Here is a 21,554-nt window from a genome sequence, read left to right as displayed (position 1 = left end):
CGCACATTTCATTCAGCAGACATTCAAATATTGTTCTGCAGGAACAAATCACTGAATCACCCACTCCAGTGCTGCAGTCTCGTACCCAAAACGTGTGCTGTCATCACTCCTATAATGAGGCTCGGAAGGACCCATTAGATTACGCAGATTAAGAACATTCCTGCACAGACAGGAAAAGCAACTTCAGCCCTTTTGGCTGGAAGAGTCAGATGATCCCTCCCATGCTTAAGATGTCATTATCTGTGATCCATTCCTCCTGGTGAGTGACAGGAAGACTCCTGTCAGCGTGAAGCTTAAAATCCTCACATTCCCAGTCACACTTTATTTGCATTTATAGCTATGGAAGATGCTAAGCAATGCCTCTCCACCTTCACCTCCTTGGATTCTTCGATTCTCTCTTTAGAAAGGAAGGAAGAAATTCATTTGGCACCACAGATGAAGATATTCTCCCTTTAGACAACTATGTTATTCTGTGTGTGCGTTAGGTAAATATTTGCTCTGGACTTCCTTTCCAGCTTTTAGAAACTCTGGTCACGTGTAGATGTGTTTTACTGAAAATATTACTGAGCCAAACTGCACTTTTTACTTATGCCTACTAACAACCGACTGTAATTTAGGAAAGATCAGCAATCTGCTACTCACTGAGCTACACACTTACAAGCATAAAGTGACCTGTAGCTGTGCATCCACATACTATACAGTGGGGAGTACACCTAACAATGTACTACCCTCCAACTCATTAATCTCAAAGAAATAAGGAAGAGAATTAATAAAAAAATACAGGAATCACACTCAAAAAAGTCAACTCCTACTTCATTCCAGCTGGCAAACACAGTTCTATATTTCAGCCCAAATTTTGAAGGGGGTAGAGTGGGAGTGAGGAGTGAGTTTTTCCTGTGCTTATTCCTTTACCAGTTTATCACTCGTTCTTTTGTTTTGCTGTACAGAGTTGCAAAAAACTCAATAGGATAAGAATGACTGAGGCTAAAGCAAAGCCAAGGCTTCAGGAAAGAGCTCTTGATCCAGCAGAAAGGCTGGAGTGAGACTGACCAACCCACCAGAACCACTCCTGTTGCCTGAACTTCGAAATGTATTCTCAATTATATTCCTTATCTTTCAGCTTTGAGGCTTGTGATCAATATGCAAAACGAAAGGATTCAATTACAAGTGCTAAAGTGCAACCACTTTAAGAAGTGGTTTACGAAAACTTTCAGACTACAGCATAAGCCTGAAAGTAAAAAATATTTGCAAAAATGTGCGCCCTACACATTTTTTAGCTCTTGTAACTACACACTAAAGGCTGCAAATGGATTCACCAGCAGTGGAAGTGTTTGGCAACCATACAATGTTTTTATAGCAAGATATATGTCATAGTTCAAGCCAGAAATGAGTTCTGGGAAGGCCTGCTTTCTCTTACACACCACATTACATTAGGAAATCACAAAAAGTCCCATCTGGTTCAAAGATAATCTGATAACAGTAGCTTAAGCAATACAACTCCAGGGGTATAAGAAGTATGAGGTAACTTCAGTACTGCACAGATGAGTGAGAATTCAAATAAATTACAACCAGCTTTTGCTCGATAGATCAATCATGATACCTCTTCCAGGGTATCGGTGGAAGCTGATATCAGCTAACGATACATTTTTGTCCAGTTTCTTCATCATACCTCCCATTTGGCATGGGAATAAAACATCAAAGAAATATTGCCAAAAGAAAAACGAGTCACCTAGAATTAATTTCAAGTCCTCGAGGACATGCTGAAGGTAAACATGAGTATTAAATTATTTTAAGACTTCAATCTAGTTATTGAACAGAATCTCTTAGAATTCTGATGCCATCTTTTGCATCATGTCTTTTTTCTAGCAGGCCTAAGCCATTCCTTTCCACAGAGTATTCATTTTATACTTACGCAAGAAGTGTTTTTCCAGTAAGGCTATTTCCAGGTGACCTTTGATTTCATTCAGTCTGTCAGACTCTGTTCTGTTAAAGTCCTGGACTCCTGAAGCCATGATGATGGTCCCTGGACCAGCCTGTAAGAAAGTCAGAACACACTGACAGCTCAGAGGTACGTTTGGTTTTGGTCATTTAAATATATCAACTTACATCTGGTGCAGTAAACAGACAACCATGGGAGAAACATACAAGTATCAACAACTCTGCGTATCTCTTAATCTGCATTAAATAGCCAAAAATGAATGAGTGAAAACTAATCCAATGCGCAGCATCTCTCCTATGTGAATCTGAATGATGCAAACCTCAAGGTTTTCCTGCCCCCTTATCATCTATGCTGTGTCATCGTTTACTCTTTCTTCTAATGATCTGAAAAACATAGTTATATTGTCTATCTCCCCTGCCCTGTTAAGGAACGATGTGACATACTTTACACGTTCAATTGAAAAGCTAGTGGAAGAAAAATTATTCTAGATATTTACTCTGAAAGAGCATCATGGAGGACCAGGTGAGGGGATTCAGGAGGCTGATTTATTGCTGTCACCCCCAGCATGGGAAATACTGCTGGAGACAGGAATTAAAGAGCAATGTCATCAGTTAAGAACAGCAGTGACAACTGCCACCTCCAGAAAGTGAGCAGAGAAAAAAAGTGAGCCTACACAGCAGAAAGCAGGTGATTCTGCCCATTTCGAGTGAAGTGAGCATTTTCAGAAAGCAGGGAAAGGAATGTGTGAGGGCACCTCCTCAGCAATGATGGCTAAGGCCCTGGCATGCACTGCCTGCTGCTTACATGAAGGCTGCCAATGAGGTTTACAGGAGCCCGAACTGAAGTGTATTACAGAAGCCTACATCTTGAAAATGACCTTCAGACAAAGAAAGATCCATCTTAAATGCTTCTCCAACCCTTGTTTACCTCTGAAAACATACGGGAGCTCTACTGCTTTCAGAAGTCAGCTACATACATACAACTGTGACAGTTTAATTACATACTTACATCAACTCAGCTGATTTACAAGAGAGTTAATTAAAATACATTTGCTACGTCTTAGGAAAGGATGTACAAAGATCACAGGCTGCAAAGCACTTTTACTGGTGGGAATGATTAAATAAAGCAGTGTGGAAATACCTATTAAACATCTGTTTTCTTGCTCAAGCTGAACAGATACAGTTTAAATCTCAGAACTGTCTATGAAGTTAAATGAAGAAGCAGTGGACATTTACTGCAGGATGCCTTCCTGGCACCAGCTTCCCACCTGGATTTGTTTCATATGGTGCCAAGCAAGGATGCTATTTCCAGTCCCCAAAGTGCCACAGTGACGCCCACAACCATGCAAGCTGTCAGCCCTGATAGTGAGAAGTTGTCGGCACTGTGCTGCTCCCAGCTGGAGCATGAGCATCCCAGCAGCATCACAGAGCAGGCAGAGCCCACAGCCATACTGCTATGGAGAGATGCACACAGCATCCTGCTGCACAGGTACCATATCTCCCATCCAGCCAGTGAGGTGCAGCACTACAGGCCACCTGACACTACTTCAGCCTGGAGAGAAGCAGCAGTTTATTTCCAGATGAGAACAGGATGGTGATTAACCTCAGTGTTGTTTTCTTATCTTAAAAATGGGATCATACGCATTCAGTGCTGTAGGATTTAGTGTTACTGCTTGCTAGACACAGAGCTGTGCTGAGGAAGGTGTGGCAGAAGTCAGGCAGCAACACCTTGCAACACACTACAGGCAGGCAGAAGGCAGCGTTATAAAAATGCAGACTGCTACCCAGACATGAAAGCACAGATTTTATATTGTGACCGAGTTTTTATCACTCTGTTACTCATAAAGGAGGGAGCTAAACACGCTTGGCAGAGGTATGTCTTGTGCAAGAGGACAGCATCTTCTGGCCCTAGCACATAGGATTAGATATGGAACCTGCTAAAGACACTGCTGGGAAATACAAAGCTAAAAATAAAAACCAAGAAAAGCCCCAATAACATAAAGGCCAAGGCCAGAGAGTAAGATGCTACACTCATCAGGAATGCTCACAAGCTTTGCACACTGGGCCATGTAATAGCACGTGCTGTGATACTTCAGCTGTACTGCTAGAGGCACGCAGCTCCTGACACACTGCTCCCTGGTCCCCAGCCCCAAGCAAAGCAAACAGGATAGAAAACAGGTGAGGAAAGAGTGGAGGGAGAAAAGGGATAGTACGTGTCTGAGATATTCAAGTTTCCACCCAAGTGACGGGATAAAAATCAGCAGGTACACATAGAGTCATAGAACGGCTTGGGTTGAATCATAGAATCATAGAATTACCCAGGTTGGAAAAGACTTTGAAGATCATCAAGTCCAACCGCAGCCTAACCAGTACCCTAACTCTAAAAACCCTACACTAAAAAGGACCTTAAGGATCACCTAGTTTCAGCCCTCCTGCTGGGGGTCATTAAACTAACCCCAAACGACCTAAGTCAGAGAGAGGAAAACAAATAAAAAGACAAAATATAAGGCTGCTTGCTAAGAACGCCAGAAGCAACATCATACAAGTGTTGTATAATAATGAAATGGTTTAACCTGAGTAGTAAGATGAGATGCACAGCCATTCCAAACTTAGAGACACCATAAAGTATTGCTGAACACAACTGAGCAGGGCCAAAAACATGAGCACGTATAGGAAAGAGAGATGGGAGACATTTAAGCAGATGGCGCCTCTGTCACAGAAGCTTTTTCTCCACACCAACACACCTTGCTCTGTCAAGAGGTGTTAATGGGCTAAAATGATAAGAAATGTGCCTGTTACATTCACTGAAGGTCAGCTGCCTGCCTCAGGAATGCATAATTGACTCCACTCACAGGTTAATAAAAAACGTTTCTGTTGTAATTCCTGTGTGAAGTGGGTAATAGCATTTCTTTCTTCAGCTGCTGTAGGACAGCACAGGGACTGGGATTGGATTATCACAACTTCACTGTACAGATGCCCTTTCTTGCTTCTGCATGACTCAGTAAAAGCCTTAAAGGCTTCCACAGATTTCTGCTCTTCCATCCCTTCTGCCTCTCCAGCTTTGACAATGTTTGACACAGGGACCATCTTAAAATGTTGGCAATCACAATTACTTAGCAAAGATGAGTTCACAGTGCCTAGGAAGCCAGCAAAATGCCACAGAGTCAAGCAGGAAGAGTTCGAGTCAGAGGGGTTAAAGGCACATTGCTGATGATGACAGATCACCTCTAATCTGCAGTCTGAGCTCCTGCTCCACACCACATCCAGCTCCAGGTCTGAAGGCAGATGTCACCGACCCACAAATGTGCTTTTAAAGCCATGTGCATGTTGGGCTTTTAGCAGCGATACCTCTCAACCTGAGTAACCTTTACCTTCTGTACACCCTTGTATCCTGAGAGCCCTGGCATTTGCCTTTGGGTGCTGAGCACCACAAACACCATCACTGCACAGCTGCAGCAAAGGCCTAAGGAACTCCACTGCTCAGCAGATATGGATGTGTCTCCATCTGCAGCACAGCACATCCCAGCATTACACAGACATGCAACTGTCCAATTCCTTTTATTTACTCACACAATAAACATCACATGGAGATTTTTCTATAGGAACATCTAACAAGATGTTGGACTTGTTTGCAGGTTTGTAATTAACCTATTAGAGAGGAACAATTCCCAAATGAAACAAGTACTGATGCAGGTAAAGATGAGTGCTGCTTTCACTGCAATTTGCTCACCACATTGGTTGCCACACCTGGGGATACCAGATTAGATACAACATTCTGCCTTTCTCTCCCCTTCCCCAACAAAAACCCTCACCTATGAGAGCTGCCCAAAGTGCACACGACTTCTAGATTGCTCCTTTCATACACCCACACGCTATGAATTAATCGCTTTTCTCAACTGACGCTGCTCAAAGATTCAAGGGTTCAACCATGGCTGCCGCAGGTACCTGCTGCAGGGAAGGGAAAAACACCCAGCCAGGCAGCTCAAGAACAAAGCATCCGCATCAACTGTTAATCCTCAATAGCTGCTCTGGGAAGCACACCCAGAACAGAGAGCTCACAAAGCGCTGCTAAATTTTGCAAGATCTTTTTTCGTTGTTATTTTAGTGGCAGCTTATTTTATCTGTAATGTGCGCCTGAGTCTTTATATCTTCAAATCATTGTAAATGAGGCAACAGATACACAAATGTTTAAGGTTTTAATTGACATGTTTCAGGAAAAGCCAAACTGTACTGGAACAGCAATTAAATTAATGTTTGCTGCACCATAATAACTCAGATTTAATCCTAGCGCACTGGCAGGGAACTTGCATAAGTAGATTAGGCTGCTTTCAGTACAATATGCCAGGTACCAGAGAGCTCCAATTGGAAATTCTCACTGAGTTCAGTGCAGGAGCTCCAGGGGCTGAAACACAAATTTGTTCTTCCCCTCTTCTGCCGAAGGGGATGTGATCCTCTGCTGTACTGAATTCACTGGATGTACTAGGAAACATCTTCTCCCTCTTACAAAAATGGAATACTTTTAACATTAACAGTGCATTAATTCACCTGGATCACAAAACAACCAGATACTATAAAGAAGGCAAGGCAGAACTGGCAAATACAAGGACAGGCCATGATTGCCAGGGTGCAGTCCCAGCCCTGAAGATTTGCATCTTAGCAAATCAGGCTGCAGATGAAGCATCTATAAAATAGGAAACTGTGATAGCACTGAATGAAAGGGGCTTTAATTAATCAAGTAATAAATATTATGTAAAGTTCCAAAGTCACAATATGACAAATGCTAATACTTTCACTATAAAGAAGATGGAATGGACCAGGTTACAGTTGACTCAATAATTGAGATGTTTTGACAAAACAAGCTTGAAATAGCAGTGCTGCATATAGAGCTGAATGTCCACATTTCCCAAAAAAACCTGATGCTACAGTGGGGAGGAAAGAGTAACCTGGAAAGCCATTCAAGAACTGAAAAATGCTTTGCTAAGAGCTTGTTAACCAACAGAGTCTGGGCTATGATGTGGTCACAGTGCCCAGGAAAACAGACACCTAAGAAAGTAGCTGCTATCCCAGAAATACAAGGTAGTAAGGGCAGAGAGGGGAGAAGTACAACCTAGTCTATCTGTAGGCATCCCAGTTCATTGCAGGGGAGCTGGACTAGGTGGTCTTTAAGAGTCCCTTCCAACTGAAACAATTCTATGATTCTATGAGGTAACTACTCAAGCAAATGGACAGCCAGTAAGTTGAAACTGAACTAGTTCAAGAGCAACAAATATTCTGAACATTACAGCAAATTCTGAACAGAATTCAAAAGAAATCAAAGTAAAACATCAAATCTTCAACTCCAGGGCTCCCCTAGCAGTGCCTACCTGTTCCTATGGAACAGCTGCTTTGCCCAAACGCAGGTCTAGGTGTTTACTATGGAGCTAAATAGGTAATGCTTACAGTTTAAGATAGAGAATACAAGATTCTTTCATCCAGTCATCCCTTCTCTGTCCACAGGATGTAAATTCTGCATAAGATGTGAATTTGTGGGACTAACTCCCACTGCTCTGTTTGTGGCTTGTGACTGAACATTCATTTAACTTACCGGAGCTGGATCACAGAGAATACTCTTCTCTGCACACTGGTAGTGTGCTGCAACTATAACCTTTTTTGACAGGGCTTATTCCTCTAAAGACACCATTTGTGACAAGTTTTTCCATGTGTTTGATTGTGATTCTGTGTGCACTGTATACATACCCTTGACTGAGTACCACTGCACAAGGGCCTTTCATTCATGTCACTGCTGTGCTGTTTTAACAAACCAAGGTCTTTCTTTAATGGCTCCATAATGACTAATACACTAGATTGAAAATCTAAATGAAAAAGTGAAGGGCAAAGAAGAAGCCTTTAAAAAGAAATGGCAGAAGCAAAGACATCCATGTGCTGTAGATGCAGTTACAGGGACTAAGACTCAAAGTTCCTCAAAGCCCAGCAGTTCCTCACTCAGATTTCAAGAGAAAGAATGAAGCAACAGAAGTGAAAATACAGCACCAGCTCACCTGCACATGAAAACACACGCGACCTAACTTCCATTTATGCACAAGATTTGCACTGGCTTCTGTCTGTCTTGAAGAGCTCCCTGTAGCATTCGTTGGGAAGAAATCAACCTAACTTGATCTTTTCTTGATCCCTCTCCCAGACAGCATAATCATAGTATAATGCTACAGAGCTTACACAGCCTGTGAAAGGCGACCACCCTGTATAAGCAATCTAAGAGTTGAGTTTTAGTCACGGAGAACAGTTTGGGCAGAACTCAAGCATCTGATCTCAACAAGAAACAGACACAATTCAGAATCCCTCTGCTCACACGATCTCAGACATTATTTTAACACTGGCTTAAATACAGAATTACTTCGGTTACTCCTGGCAACTCTGCAGCACTAGGGATTATTTCTTCTCCCTTCATTTTATGGGTGGGCAGCAGTGCTTGGGAGGACAGAAACATTCCAGAGCCAAGTGGTAATCCCTCATACTCCATGTGAAACTTAGCCCTTATAGTTTGGGTCTCTTTCCTCATCTAGGTTTGCTTGTTTTGCCACTATCTGTAACTCAGCTGCTGCTTTTACCTGGTGGTTCCAGCATCACACTGGCTTTGGAAGTCACTAACACCATGAGCAGCACATAACAAGTTTGATAGCGTTCCTGCTTTTCTTTTCTTCCCTTTCTCTCTGTTTCCCTATGCTCAACTGTATCCCACAGAGTCAGATCAGGGCACTCCACTTAACATCATGTAATCAGCCAGCCAGCCAAGTGCTTCTCTTCAAATTGGTTTCTGAAATTGCTCAGCTCTGCACACTGAGAAGGTGGCTGCAGAAAAATAAGCCACTACTTACCTAAGATAAATTCAGACAATATCATGTTGGAAGAGTAGTCTCAGTACATACAATAGTAACAAAGGATAGATGCCTCAGGAGGGTAAGAGCAAAGGAAGGGTATTCAAAAGACCTTCTTTGTCTGAGGAGCTTGATGATATGAATACAATAAGGTTGTGTTTTTTTGTGGCACAAAAATGCTCTGTCATTACCACTTGTTTGTTCAACTACCATAGGAAAGAAAATCTGGCAAAACAGCTCCATATGAGCAAAGACTGTTTTGAAACTATACATTAAGGAAAAAAAAAGCACCATTAATAATAGCCAATGAACAGGATATGAGTTGCCAAACCCAAAGGAAATGCTTAACCTTACACAGACTGAAATCTTTCAGTTTGATTTCTCTAAGCAGTGAGTATGCTTTGTGCTGCTTGAAATACAAGCTTTCAGATAACAGCTGGACCACATCTGGGTCCAAGAACCACACTGTAAGCTCCCAGAGTGGGACAAATCCTGACTTCAACAGTTAAATTGCCAAGCTGTAATTTAGATCATACCCAGTAGTCCAAGCTCAAGGACCACAGTCACATAAGAGGTTAAAGGAGGATTCCTTATATTGTTTATGACTTTTTAAAAAACAATATTTAAAAATTCCTGAAGCATTGTATTTTTAAAGAAGGCTGTTACATTCAGTTGCTTCTGCTTACAAGTATCAAAAAGTTGTAGCAGAAGAGTCTCATGTAGGGTTAAGACAGCAATGAAACATGCCAGCATCACTGGATACAACACTCCAGTAAACAAGGAGGTGGCACAGCCCTCAAGTGAAGCCATCAAAAATCATATACCAACAGTTCTGGGCAGTAGTATTTGAGCAGTTATGAGTTTCTCTAACTGAAAAGCAACCAGAAGTCTCTCCATATTAATTAGTATTTTAACAAAGCAACTAAAACCTGAGAGCATTCAGAAGCACATCCAAAGTTAACAGACCTGTTCTTAGATGCTGTAGACTGACAACAGCAATTCTGCTTTTAAGAAAGTACCTTGAACTTTCCACAGCATGGAAGTCTACTTAGAGCTTTATTCCCAATCCACAAATCTTCAAGTGTTAAATCCAAAATACAAGGGGCAAGGAATTATTAATTTCCATGTTTGTTTTTTTTCTACCCAACAATGACATAACAATACTTAAACCTAGTACTTACAGGGTCTCTCAGCTCTTCATTGTCTCGGGGTGATGTTCGAGGTATTTTCACTGGGATTTCATCTCCACATTCAGTGTCAGAAGCATTTGGAGACTCTGCTAAATCAAGGAACTCATCTCTCTTGTGACCTCTGAACCTTATTTTGTCCAACTTCTTTAGCATGTTCAGCACTGCACTTTTCTGCTTTACCTTAACATGACGGTTGGAGTCTCTGCAAGAACCAAGACAACAAGAGTACTTTAGAAAGCATGCAATAAGCCTAAACACATACATTCTGTTAACTACTTACTTACAGCCATCTTTTCAAGACCCTTCCTGTCACTAGAAGAAAAAGCATTCTGCTTTTTAAGTTCTTTTTAAGAGGCATCCTTCTCCCCAACCCTCCCCCCAGTGTAACAGATGCACAGTTTGTTTTCCAGTAGTTGATAACTTACCATCTTCCTGCACACCCTACCCTACTGTTACAGCCTCTTTCTCATGGCTGTTTCTAAAGACAGAAAGGGAACAAGCACACAACCTGCCCCTAAAACAACTGCTAAGAAGTCAGCTCCCAACAAGTTATTTTGAACAAAAAAGGTTCAGTTGATAGGTTCACATTCTTCAGCTTGTTGACATGTCTAATCAAAGACATGAAAATCCATTACACATCACAACTCATCTTTAAATTCCCTGAAAAACTGAAGAAAGAGTAGCAAGGCTATCATGACACTCTCCTACTTCAGAGTAAGAAAAAGGAAGGTAACGAGGACTCACTGAAGAATGCTGTCAGTTAGATCCACTCAAAAGATCCCATCAAAAATTTATGGATGAATTTGACATAACATATTCAAATATACAGCCAAAATCCTTAACAATACCAATATTTCTCCGCTAAACTGTATCGAACACATATAGGGATGGTGATTCCACCACCCCCCTGGGCAGCCCGTGTGCTCCAGCACTGACCCATGAGGAACATCACTTGTGACTGGTCACCAGCTGGATTTAACCCTGTTCACCACCACTGTCTTGGCCTATCCCTCTAGCCACTTCTTACCCAGAAAAAATTGTACCTATCCAAGCCATGGGCTGCCAGCTTCTCCAGGAGAATACTGTGGGAGACAGTGTCAAAGGCTTACTGAAATCTAGGCTGACTGTCAACTGCCTTTCCCTCATTCACCGGCAGGTCACTCAGTCATATAAGGAGATGAAGGCAGTCAAGCAGGACCTGCATTTCATGAACCAGTGCTGGTTGGGTCTGTTCCCCCAGTTGTTCTATGCACGCCATGTGATCACACTTGAGACGATCAACTCCATGACCTTATCTGGCACTGAGGTCAGGCTCACAGGCCTGTAGTTCCCCAGATCCTCCATACAACCTTTCTTATAGATGAGAGTCACATTGGTAAACCCCCAACCCTCTGGTTGACCAAGATTGATAAACCACCTCCACCAGCTCCCTCAGTACCCTCAGGTGGATCCCATCTAGCCCCATGGATTTTTTCCCTCTTCTAACTGTTAATATATTTGTTAAAAAGCACTTAGTTTTCTTTTACTATGGTGGCCAGGTTGAGTTCAAGCTTGGTTAACGCCTGAGTCTCAGAAAAAGTTCCCTGCTCACTCATGCCAGTGTTCTTGCCCCTCACCTCAGTTCATCTGACAGCACAGGGGGACATCCTGCTCCTGCACCCATCAAGACTTCCTTCTTGAGGAGCATCCAACCTTCCTGGACCGCTTTACCCTTCAAGGACTCGAGCATAGAGAGCCATGACACAGCTCCTTCCTTGCCAGTCTCTTTAGAAGAACTTACAGCCTTCTATTACAGCACTCCAACAGGGGAAACAATCCCTCTATGCTTCAATTAGTGAGCCTCATTTTAACCTCCTCCTTCATACCTGCTCTAAAGCCCTCAACCCTACCAGGAGAAGCATTTTGCTTTTCAAAAGACAATATAAGAAAGATGAACTAATATATGTAAACTCATTGTAATTGTAGCTTTCTAAGACACTGCACTGTATCACTTACGGTTTAAACTGGGCACCCTGAATCAGTCCAATTCAGTGTTGTAAACTTATCCCGCTGGGTAACAAAGGTCACAAACTCCAACTTCAAAGTTAGTTCCTTGATCACACCACCTCAAAGCTTCCATGGACAGTCTATTGCAAAGTGGGCAGTCTTTTCCTCATGTGCACTATTCTCCTTAGCTCCGAGGCCTTCACATGGACGATGCTTTAAAACTTTCACAAATGAACATCAACATTCAAACCAGATCACTCCTTCTGAACCTGCCTTAACCTGCACCTCTGCCAAAGTTTATTAGCACCCTTGAACAAACACATTTGAAACGAATACAAATTCCCCACAGCGCAGCTGGCTAAAGAAAAGTCTTGCTTTATCAGAGTTGCAACCCTCTGTTTATTTTTCCTCTTCAACCTCTTGTGGTAACTCACCCCAAGGTTATTTTCTACAAGCTGCTTCTCTTTGAAGTCCTATTGCTTGTCAAAGCTAAGTCTAAAATAGAAACACTTCTGCTCATTCATTGACTATATGATGAAGAAAGTTGTCAGCTATCACATCCCGAACTATCTCTAGGCCCTGCTATGAATAGCAACTCCAGAACAAATGCTATCAGGCAAATTTAAACCCCTGATAAGCACTGGCACAAATGCATTATGCTCCCTCCATCTCAAAGATCTCCATCACCGTTCAGCTGATGTCACACAGTATGCAGGTCAGACCCACAAGAAGGCAGTTCACAACCAGACTCCTCTAGCCATCACCCTTGACATCACTGCACGAAGAAGAAATGAGGACGGCACACGCTGCCTGGTACCAACAGACACAAGCATCCCAAGCCATCTCCATCCTCCTGCAGACAAAGCAGTTGGCTCTATGTTGCAGATGAGCATCTGTCCTCAGCAGGGCTAGAACCCTTAGAGTTCCTTGTTAGGGTTATGCTCATCCGCTGCTCCCCAAAACCAGATCTGCTGCAGGACCTTACCCACCAACAGGCTGGCACATACAGCACTAAATAGCAAAGAATTGCATTCCTAGGCATATTTGTAAGTATTTAAAGAAGACGCCGTTACACAGAAATATCTATTAAATTATAATGTTAAAACAATACGATCATCTTGTCTAAAAATTGTTCAAATGTAACAGGCTCCCAGATTGCCGAGCTATATTAGAGAAGAAAAACTTCAGCTTGCCAACAAGAAGCTCCTATAGAAGCTCATTCTTGGGCCTCAAGCCAAACACGTGCTCTCAGATAGGCTTTTCATGTCAGCAGCCTATTCTTGTAACAAGCAACTTTTTCGTTTTTAGATGAAGATCGATAAATATGGCAACATTTCAATAGCTTCGCATTCACTAGAAGAAGAGCTTCTCAGAGATTCCAAGTGACTCAGATGAAATCTAGCTAAGCATGAGGAAGCAAATAAGTCTTTGCAAAACGTAAGAAATCTATTTATAGGTCAGAATCTGGCCTTGTAAAATACAGTAACTAAATACCAAAACACCTGCTTCACCACCACAGCTACTCATCCCCTTGCCCTCTCCCAGCTCCCCATCCGTGTCCCAGCCCCAGCCAGCTCAGCTCTGAGTTTCAGGCTGTTTCTAGAGAGATCCCATAGCAGCAATATCAAACCTGACAGGCAGCTTTGTACATGCAGAGCTACAAGCAAGAACGCAGGCCCACAGCCCCTTCTTGTCTCAAACTAACCATCAGCAGAAAGAAATGCAACTACTTTAACTCTGCACATTGCAAACGTATGTAACACAGCAGCATACTACAAAAATAATACAAGAATTAAGACCGGTATCACCTTGATAAACTACTAATTAGAGCAAAATAAAAGCAAATTCTTGCAAGACAAGATTAATTCTGGAGCAAACATTGTAGTATTAATGCAAGCAATGACAGTTCTTTCCCACATCCAGCTCTGTCACGCTAAGCACAGGGCGCAGCACGACAGACGCTGACTCTGCAAGACTGATTTAGGTCCAACATCACGGCACCACAATCAGATCTCCTAATACTAGCAAGCCCTCTGTCATAATACAGTGCAGCTATCTTACATTAACGTGCTTACAGACAAGGCTATTCAGACAGCCAGGTTTTCTTTTTTAAGAAGGTGGCTTTCATTTCTCTTGTTGCAGTGGCAGAGGTCAGATCAGCAAAATTAAATACCAGCCTGTTAAAATTATCCTGGCTCCCAAATCATCCAGTAACAAGGTAGGCAACAGCTCACATACTTATTTGATGAGCTTGGTTAGGGAAAAAGGTCTGCACTTTTCACATTTAAAAGACAAGCAAATGCTAAAACAGCAAAACCACCTTTAATAACAAACCTCCTGATTTTTGGCAGGTCTCGAGTTAACACCAGCAGCCCTTGCTGCCCTGTGGAAGAAGCAAACGCAACCCGTACTTGCCTGAATGCGGACGACTCATTCCCTCCCACGAGTTGCTTAAGGGTTTCAGTTTTCTTTTCTCACATCCAGACTTTGACACCAGAACTCGCTGAATCTGAATACGCGGCCTGCTAGACCAGGCTGAAATGCTGCAACTGAAGTCTGGTGTACACTTTGTCAGAGGAAGGACTCTGCTTCACGACCCTTGCAATCTCTTCATCTGATAATGAAATGCAGAGGCACTATGCAGACAGCTTGGCACACATTCATTGGGACTCCACGAAAAAAAGAACATGTAACACTACAGCACCATAGATGAACTGCACATAAAATCAAAAAAGGCCACACCAGGCTACGACACAGAGAAACAGCCCTCAAAGCACCTGCGCTCCTACCACTTGAAAAACAATACTTCAGAAAGCTACAGACATTAGAGCCAAAATAGATCTAACATACCCCCGCTTCTCATCTTCGCATTTCATTTTCCTTCACATTCTCCTTTTAATCTCAAAATGTCTTTCTACAGAAGTCAGAGAGCTCTGGTATTCACTAAGAGCTCAATTGTGTGTGTGTGAACAAACACAGGCAGTGTCAACACCAGGACATTTCAGCCTTATCACGAGGGAGGGACATGCAAATGGAGGGAGTGGATAGCATCAGGCTTACTTTAAGTATTCACTTCTTTTCCAGTGAAGCGTATTTTCTTGACAGGAAAGCAGGGACACAACAAGACATGTAGATGGTCCATATGTGTCACCTGATAGAGCACTGAAAACAAGGTGTGACATGCTTTCTTCTGGACGTGTCTAATTAAAGCAGAAGACCTGAGTGGAACACCAATACCCACAATAGATTTAAAGGGCATCTCCGTGCAGAGGTTTTACTCCAAAGGTTCCCTCTTTCTACACACATTCCTCCAGCTCTTCTTTTTAATGGACAGAATCTCATCTGAAGCCATTGTCTGAACATTTTGTACTTATTAATATTTCAAAAACTTTAACCGGAGAAAGATCAACTGACTGCACCGTGAGCTCCCTGCCTGTTCAATTCTTTCCCCTGTGCACATTGTTCTCCCAGTCTGCTCTCCAGACGGTTCAAATCTGTTCAGAAAACCAAACCTTATTTACAGCTTCCTCTCTTGAACAACAGGAAGTGGTTTTATGCAGATAAAGTCGGTATCTTTCAAGAAAACTTGGCATTAAGCTCAATTTGAGAGGATACTGAAGAGTGGGGGAGGGAAGACACAAATTTATCCCAACACAGCCCTGTCCTAAACCCCACTGTGGAAACACACATCTCACCTCAGCCCTACCTCACATGGGACTATGCAATACATTGAATTCTCCATTAGTGTTTCCCCAGAACTCAGGCACCAGGCAGCACAGCTCCCCTCCTACCAGCACCTCACCCACACACTGACCCAGAGCCTCGGAAAGGAACGCTTTAAGTGGGCAGCTGGTTTCTGAAAGCAATAATCCTTACCTGCCATCAGAGCTAGGAAAAAGGCCATGCTCTTTATACTCACTGGAAACAAACTGCAGTCCTCTGGGCCAAGCATCCAGTCAGACCAGGCAAGAGCAGCGTATAAACACCTTCCAAAAGTCACAAAGGTTGCACAAGTGCCCTCAATTTCTCACATCAACAGGCGGGACTTGACCTTCAGAGCTCAGCTCCCTCCAAATGTTCAACTCACCACAAGCTCATCCAGAAATTAGTCACTGCTTTCATCATGCCACAACCTGCTACCACCTTCCTCAAATTATCTTACCCTGGCCCCAGAGTCACAACAGGATGCATCCAGTACACAGAGCAAACTATTTTCTGAGTAACACCTGTCAAAATCACCCAATCCTTTCAGGGTCAGGAGTCCTTAAAACACTACACTTGCACAGGGATCAGCTCTGTTAAGGAATTTTTTGGCATGAGAGATTCTGTTACCAGTTAGGCTACCTACCTTAGGGGTGTGGAGAAATACGCCCATTAATTCAGGTTGCCTTTTTTTCCTCCCCCCTCAAGTTTAAAGAAAATCAAATGAGGAAAACCCAGCCAGAATATTCTTGCCAGCATTAAGGACATCTTGCAGGAGAAAGCACCCCACTCCCACAACACTCGATTAACACCAGCAGGAAAGAAGCAAGAAGCTGTGCTTGGATGTGTTACAAGCTTTATGAGATGCAGCTATTAATTGCCAATAATTTAAACTGTTGGAAGGTTGGGAGAAAAGTGGAAAACCCGTTACATCCACTACAGGAGAAACCCAGACACAGGAGACAGAAGTTTAAAACACTGATCTTGACTGAGGTGAGGTTGTCACAGCAACCATAGTGCAGCCTCATGAATATGCATTACTCTGAAATCTATTTTTTCCAGTAGTCTCATGTGTCATTCAGCATCCAACATGAAGCTGCCTCAGAGATGGACCGAGGTAGTACAATAAAAGCCATTTGTCTTCAGAACATCCTCTTTGGCTGCTGTGGGCAGGAGGGACAGGGGTGCCATAGAACATGGCATCATATTAAAAGGCAGCAGAGTGTGGCTGCAGGACTGGATTCTGGCCTTGCAACAGAGTTCTGCCAGTGGTCCTCCAAGGAAGGCAGAACTGCTGCTCCCACTGCTAGGGGCAGTCCCCAGCCAGATGAAATGAGGGAGCCTGACTTGATCACCACTGGAATACTATGGGATGAACAGAGTGGACAAAAAACCACACCACCACCATACAGACATACCTACACAGGTCACATGTCAGTGCATGAAGAAACCGAGCAATAGCAATTGCAGCAGTGGCTATTGGAGATGCACTTTGTACTTCATACTCCAGCTGGAAAAGTCCACCTCCCAAAACACACCTCTTCTGAAAATACATTGACACCTTACTTCCACCAGTACCACTCTCTCATCATGAAACAATATTAGCAAAATACACTAAATTAATCCCTCTGTAAATTGATTAAGTGGCAATTTTAACTCCTGAACTAGGGAGCTCATTTTTCTCGAGGCACTCATGTGAGAAAGTGAAACATTTACTCTTCCCCCTGAAGAGCACCACCAAAAATACCCTGTCAGAAAATCACTTTGCCTGCACAGATGAGCTGCAGTGACAGGCAGAGCCCACGGATTTAAACCACAGGACAGCAGGCAGCTTCTCAGCATCTGTGTTTACCAGCTCACACGCTGTCCCGTGAGCATGGCGAATAACCTGTCAGAGGGGTAGCACATAGCAATAGAAATAACAGCCAGACACCCACCAGGTGAACACTTCCATCCTGGTCAGCTGTGCCTTCCCTGCAGGGCCTTCCCCTGGCCCAGGCTGAAGGCAGCTCCAACACAGCTGACACTCCTCATTTCCACCACAGCCTTTCTGTCACTTGGCCACTCAGTGCAGTTTATCAATTCACTGCTGATCCAACTAATTTCTGTGTTTGCTTTCTGGCAGGGTTGGTTTAATTGGAGCAGACAGCCATTCAGCCTCACAGCGGCGCATGTTATTGCAGCCCTCACACCTCCCTCACAGAAGAGGCTTTGGTCACAGGCAGAGGGAGAACATATCCTGTTACAGCAACCACCTGCACCCAAAGCAGGTTCAACAACTGTGCAACCTCGCCCTGAAAACAGCCTTTATGAAGCTGCTCTGAGACATCTCAGATCGGCCCACAACAGCTTCAGTCCCTCCTCTGAAGAATGGATGGCAAACGTGCCGCAGACAAACACAGACAAAATACATTTGTCAGTCTCGCACTGATTTCTGCAGGCTGGCCAGGGGCACTGACTGTGAGGATGGGGAGAACAGCAGCACCAGCTCAGCAGCTGCCTATAGGGCAGCATGGCCCTGCAGCTCAGCTCTGGCCCAGCTCCAGCACAGAGCACGGGCAAAGCACCATGACTTCTGCCCACAAAAATCAAACGGACATGGGGGCTGAAGGGACCACTGGCACAGGGCAAGGTTATGTTCTCACTACATCCACTTTTCCACTCTTCTACTGGAAATACACAAAGTTTACCTTGATAATAATGTTGGCCTTTTACATATAATCTGTTTTAAAATAAACATTTGAAGTTGAAAGTACACACACTAGCATGGAACATCTTAATCAGGGTACTAGATTTATTGTGAAAGGTGATCACTGCACTGTTTATAAAGTGAAAGCCCTGTGAGCTCCTTCAAGTAAAAACAGGCGCAAGCTGTCCAGACCAATGCAGTTAAACCTGTGGAAATACGCAGTCAGCACTGAACAATCTGAACAGCACAGTCATCATCTTTTAATGATAAATACAGATAAATTAAAGGAGTGTTGTGCCAAAAGGCACCATGAACGGTGAACCGTGCTGCAAGCTAAGGGAAAGGCATTTTGGCAACAGCCTGCTGAGGTCTATGCAGGATGGTCTGGAGCCTCTCAGAGAGGTCTCCCACCAGCAGGCAAGTACTTCAGCTCACAGCTCCCCATTATCTTTGGAAACAGAACAGAAGCGTAAAACCTGAAGTACAGCTTACAAGAATGACTACATAGTCACTCTGTAATAAATATTTCAACTTGCTATTAGAAATATAGAAGAGAACTAAAAGGCACACACCTAAAGCAGGACACAGCTCACTGCAAGTGACTAATGCAGTGATCCTCAGTTCAGCACAGCTAAGAGCATGCAGCTCACTGCCAAAACAGTCTGTCCCAGTCCTTACCAACTAGCATCAGCAGGGCCACGTCTGTGCCCTTTCCATGCCAGGCAATGCATCACAAGCTACCTATGCATTAGAGCTGTTCTTAGGCAAGAGCACTCAAAAAGAGTTACTAAGCTGTCACACAAAAGATCACAGATAGTTAACTGCTATTCTAGATACACTATAACAAAATGAACTCCTCTAACTTCTTATTCACAATTCAAATATAGGGTTCCCCCAGATCATTTATCTATTGCCTAACTGAAAACAAGGCTATTTGCAAAAATACAGAGTATAGAAAGATGATTTTACAGGCTTTCCTCAATTCAGAGAGAACTCTGCAAAAGTTAGCGATAACAGTTTTATGAGTAACCAAATTATCATGAAACCATCTATATGTGAACATTCACATACATGTTTTGAGGGTGTGGGGATTCTACTGTCATCGGAAAGATCTGAGCCTCTAAAATGTCTGTGACGTGCAATAAAACTTATCAAAAATTAACAAGTACTGGAGCTGCAGTGACTACAGAAACCAACAAAACAGAAGCCTCAGCTTAATTCCTCCAGGCACTGAGCTCATAAGGAATGTATATAATCCCCAAATCCCACATTGCTGTACAAGAAGCAGGGCTGCTTTTCATTCTGCTCCTTTCCCCAACAGAAACCTGAAAATGCTCTTCCAGTTAACTCTACAGACATAGAATTGGGGAGGCAGGAAAAAATAAATCACTGCACAGATTAGGAAACTACGTAGTTTTCAAATTCCTCATCATGTCAACTTCTAAATGAAGACACGGAGAAGTATTGTGTAAAAACTTGCAAAGATAACATGTAGAAAGGCATTCTGTTAAAGAATGTTATGCTGCACAATGCATGCAGGAGGAATTTGTCCATATAAGTTAAATGAAGAAATAACAGAGAAAAGCAAGTAGCATACAGTAAGTCTGTCTTCCAACAACTCGATTTCTGGCACAGTCTGTACTACCCAGCAGCTCACAAGAGCCATGTAAACTCTTCAAATCTTATCAAAGAATAAAACACTTAAGGTGAAGCTCCCACCAAACTGATGGAAAAGTGAAATGGCAGCTCCTTTGGGCAGAACTTCATCGCTCCTTCCTTCTCACACACTCAGCTTGGGAAGAGATTACAGAAATAGTATTTCCAACCTCTGCCACATGGAATTAATGGAGAATGCTGTGATACACAGGAAAGCAATTTACTTGTCCTCTAGGTGTCATGGACCTCTTCTCTGTAATTCTTTATGTAAATACATTCGCACTTTTGGCACATTTGCTATAAACTGAACTGATTTGCTGTACCCAAAAGAGTTCTGATTTCTGACCTGCAAACAATTGCTTAAATGACTTAGTTATTCAAATGACTTCCCTTAAAACAATGAAATAAGGTTGGAAAACTGTTTAAGCTAATCTCAGTTACAGGAACAAGCCTCTATTTGGTCAAATTTCAAACTGAATCATTCCCTCAGCATGCAAAACATCTACTCTTGTCTCCACGCACAGATTAGTGATCCTGAATTTAAGAAGTAAGCTAGTACAGGCATACCAGGCAGTGGAGCATCCAACCCTATGAGAAAATAAAAGAGACATTAGGAACATAATCACCCATTATCCTGTACATTAACTCTCTCTCCGTTAGTTAATTGCCTGGGTATTTCATCATAACTGCAGACCCTTCTGTTCATGTACTTACTTTAACATTCTCTGGATAGCAAAAATCAGTGATCTTTGCCATTGAATCTGATTCTGCCAAGAGGTATTAATAACCTGATTTGTCAGCATCTCCTCCACCTTCTCTCCCACTCACCTTTGCATGTTTAAAAAACAAGAAGCCAATGCTGGTCTTACCATTAACTATTGTAAGCAGAGGACAGGCACTAGAAATCCACGCATTTCTGGATGATCCTCATAATTGTGAATGGTTAAACAGTCAGGGGGCAGATAAGTATAAACATCAGCCCAGGTAGAAGTTGTCCCCTATTCCACCAGCAGTTATGGACAGGTTAAGGACATGGGCAGTGCCAGGAAGTGAGACACAGACCTGCTGGAGTGTGTCCAGAGAATGGGCACAAAAATGATCCAAGGGACGGAACACCTCTCCAACAAGGACAGGCTGAGAGCTGGGGCTGTTCAGCCTGGAGAAGAGAAGGCTGTGGGGAGACCTGAGAGTATCTAAAGCGGGGCTGTAAGAAGGAAGGGGACAAACTTTTTAGCAGGGTCTGTTGTGACAAGACAAGGGGAAATGCTTTCAAGACTAAAGAGGGAAGGTTTATATTGGATATAAGGAAAAAGCTTATTACAAGTGGTAAGGCACTGAAACACGTTGCCCAAGGATGTGGTGGAAACCCCATCCCTGGAGGCATTGAAGATCATGCTGGACAGGGCACTGAGCACCCTGATTTAGCTGTAGTCCAACAGGGGAGTTGGACTACACAATCTTTAAGGGTTCTTTCCAACTCAAATGATATTATGATTCTGTGAAGTACAATAACCTCAGAAA

At 43.0% G+C, this 21,554-nt stretch overlaps 1 protein-coding gene across 8 annotated transcripts in view; it reads right to left on the bottom strand.

Moving 5' to 3' along the window:
- Positions 1 to 21,554, bottom strand: part of GRAMD4 (GRAM domain containing 4) — a 67,061-nt gene that overhangs the window by 34,695 nt on the left and 10,812 nt on the right. For 6 of the 8 annotated variants that reach the window (XR_014933821.1, XR_014933824.1, XM_015851883.3 and 3 more), the window contains exons 2-3: positions 9,992 to 10,202; positions 1,913 to 2,033 (exon numbers count right to left, since the gene is read on the bottom strand). Coding sequence is in view for 6 of the 8 variants with exons in the window: in XM_015851883.3 (XP_015707369.2) it covers positions 1,913 to 2,033; positions 9,992 to 10,202 (332 nt within the window). In the remaining 2 variants the exon portion in view is untranslated. Of the gene's footprint in view, positions 1 to 1,912; positions 2,034 to 9,991; positions 10,203 to 14,836; positions 14,962 to 21,554 lie in introns of those variants that run through there. The other 2 variants (XM_015851900.3, XM_085513883.1) reach the window with 2 other exon arrangements.

Source organism: Coturnix japonica, chromosome 1 (genome assembly GCF_054131305.1).
Source record: "Coturnix japonica strain WE chromosome 1, WE-NBRP24, whole genome shotgun sequence".
Lineage (NCBI taxonomy): Eukaryota > Metazoa > Chordata > Aves > Galliformes > Phasianidae > Coturnix > Coturnix japonica.
This window is presented reverse-complemented; position numbering and strand designations above follow the sequence as displayed.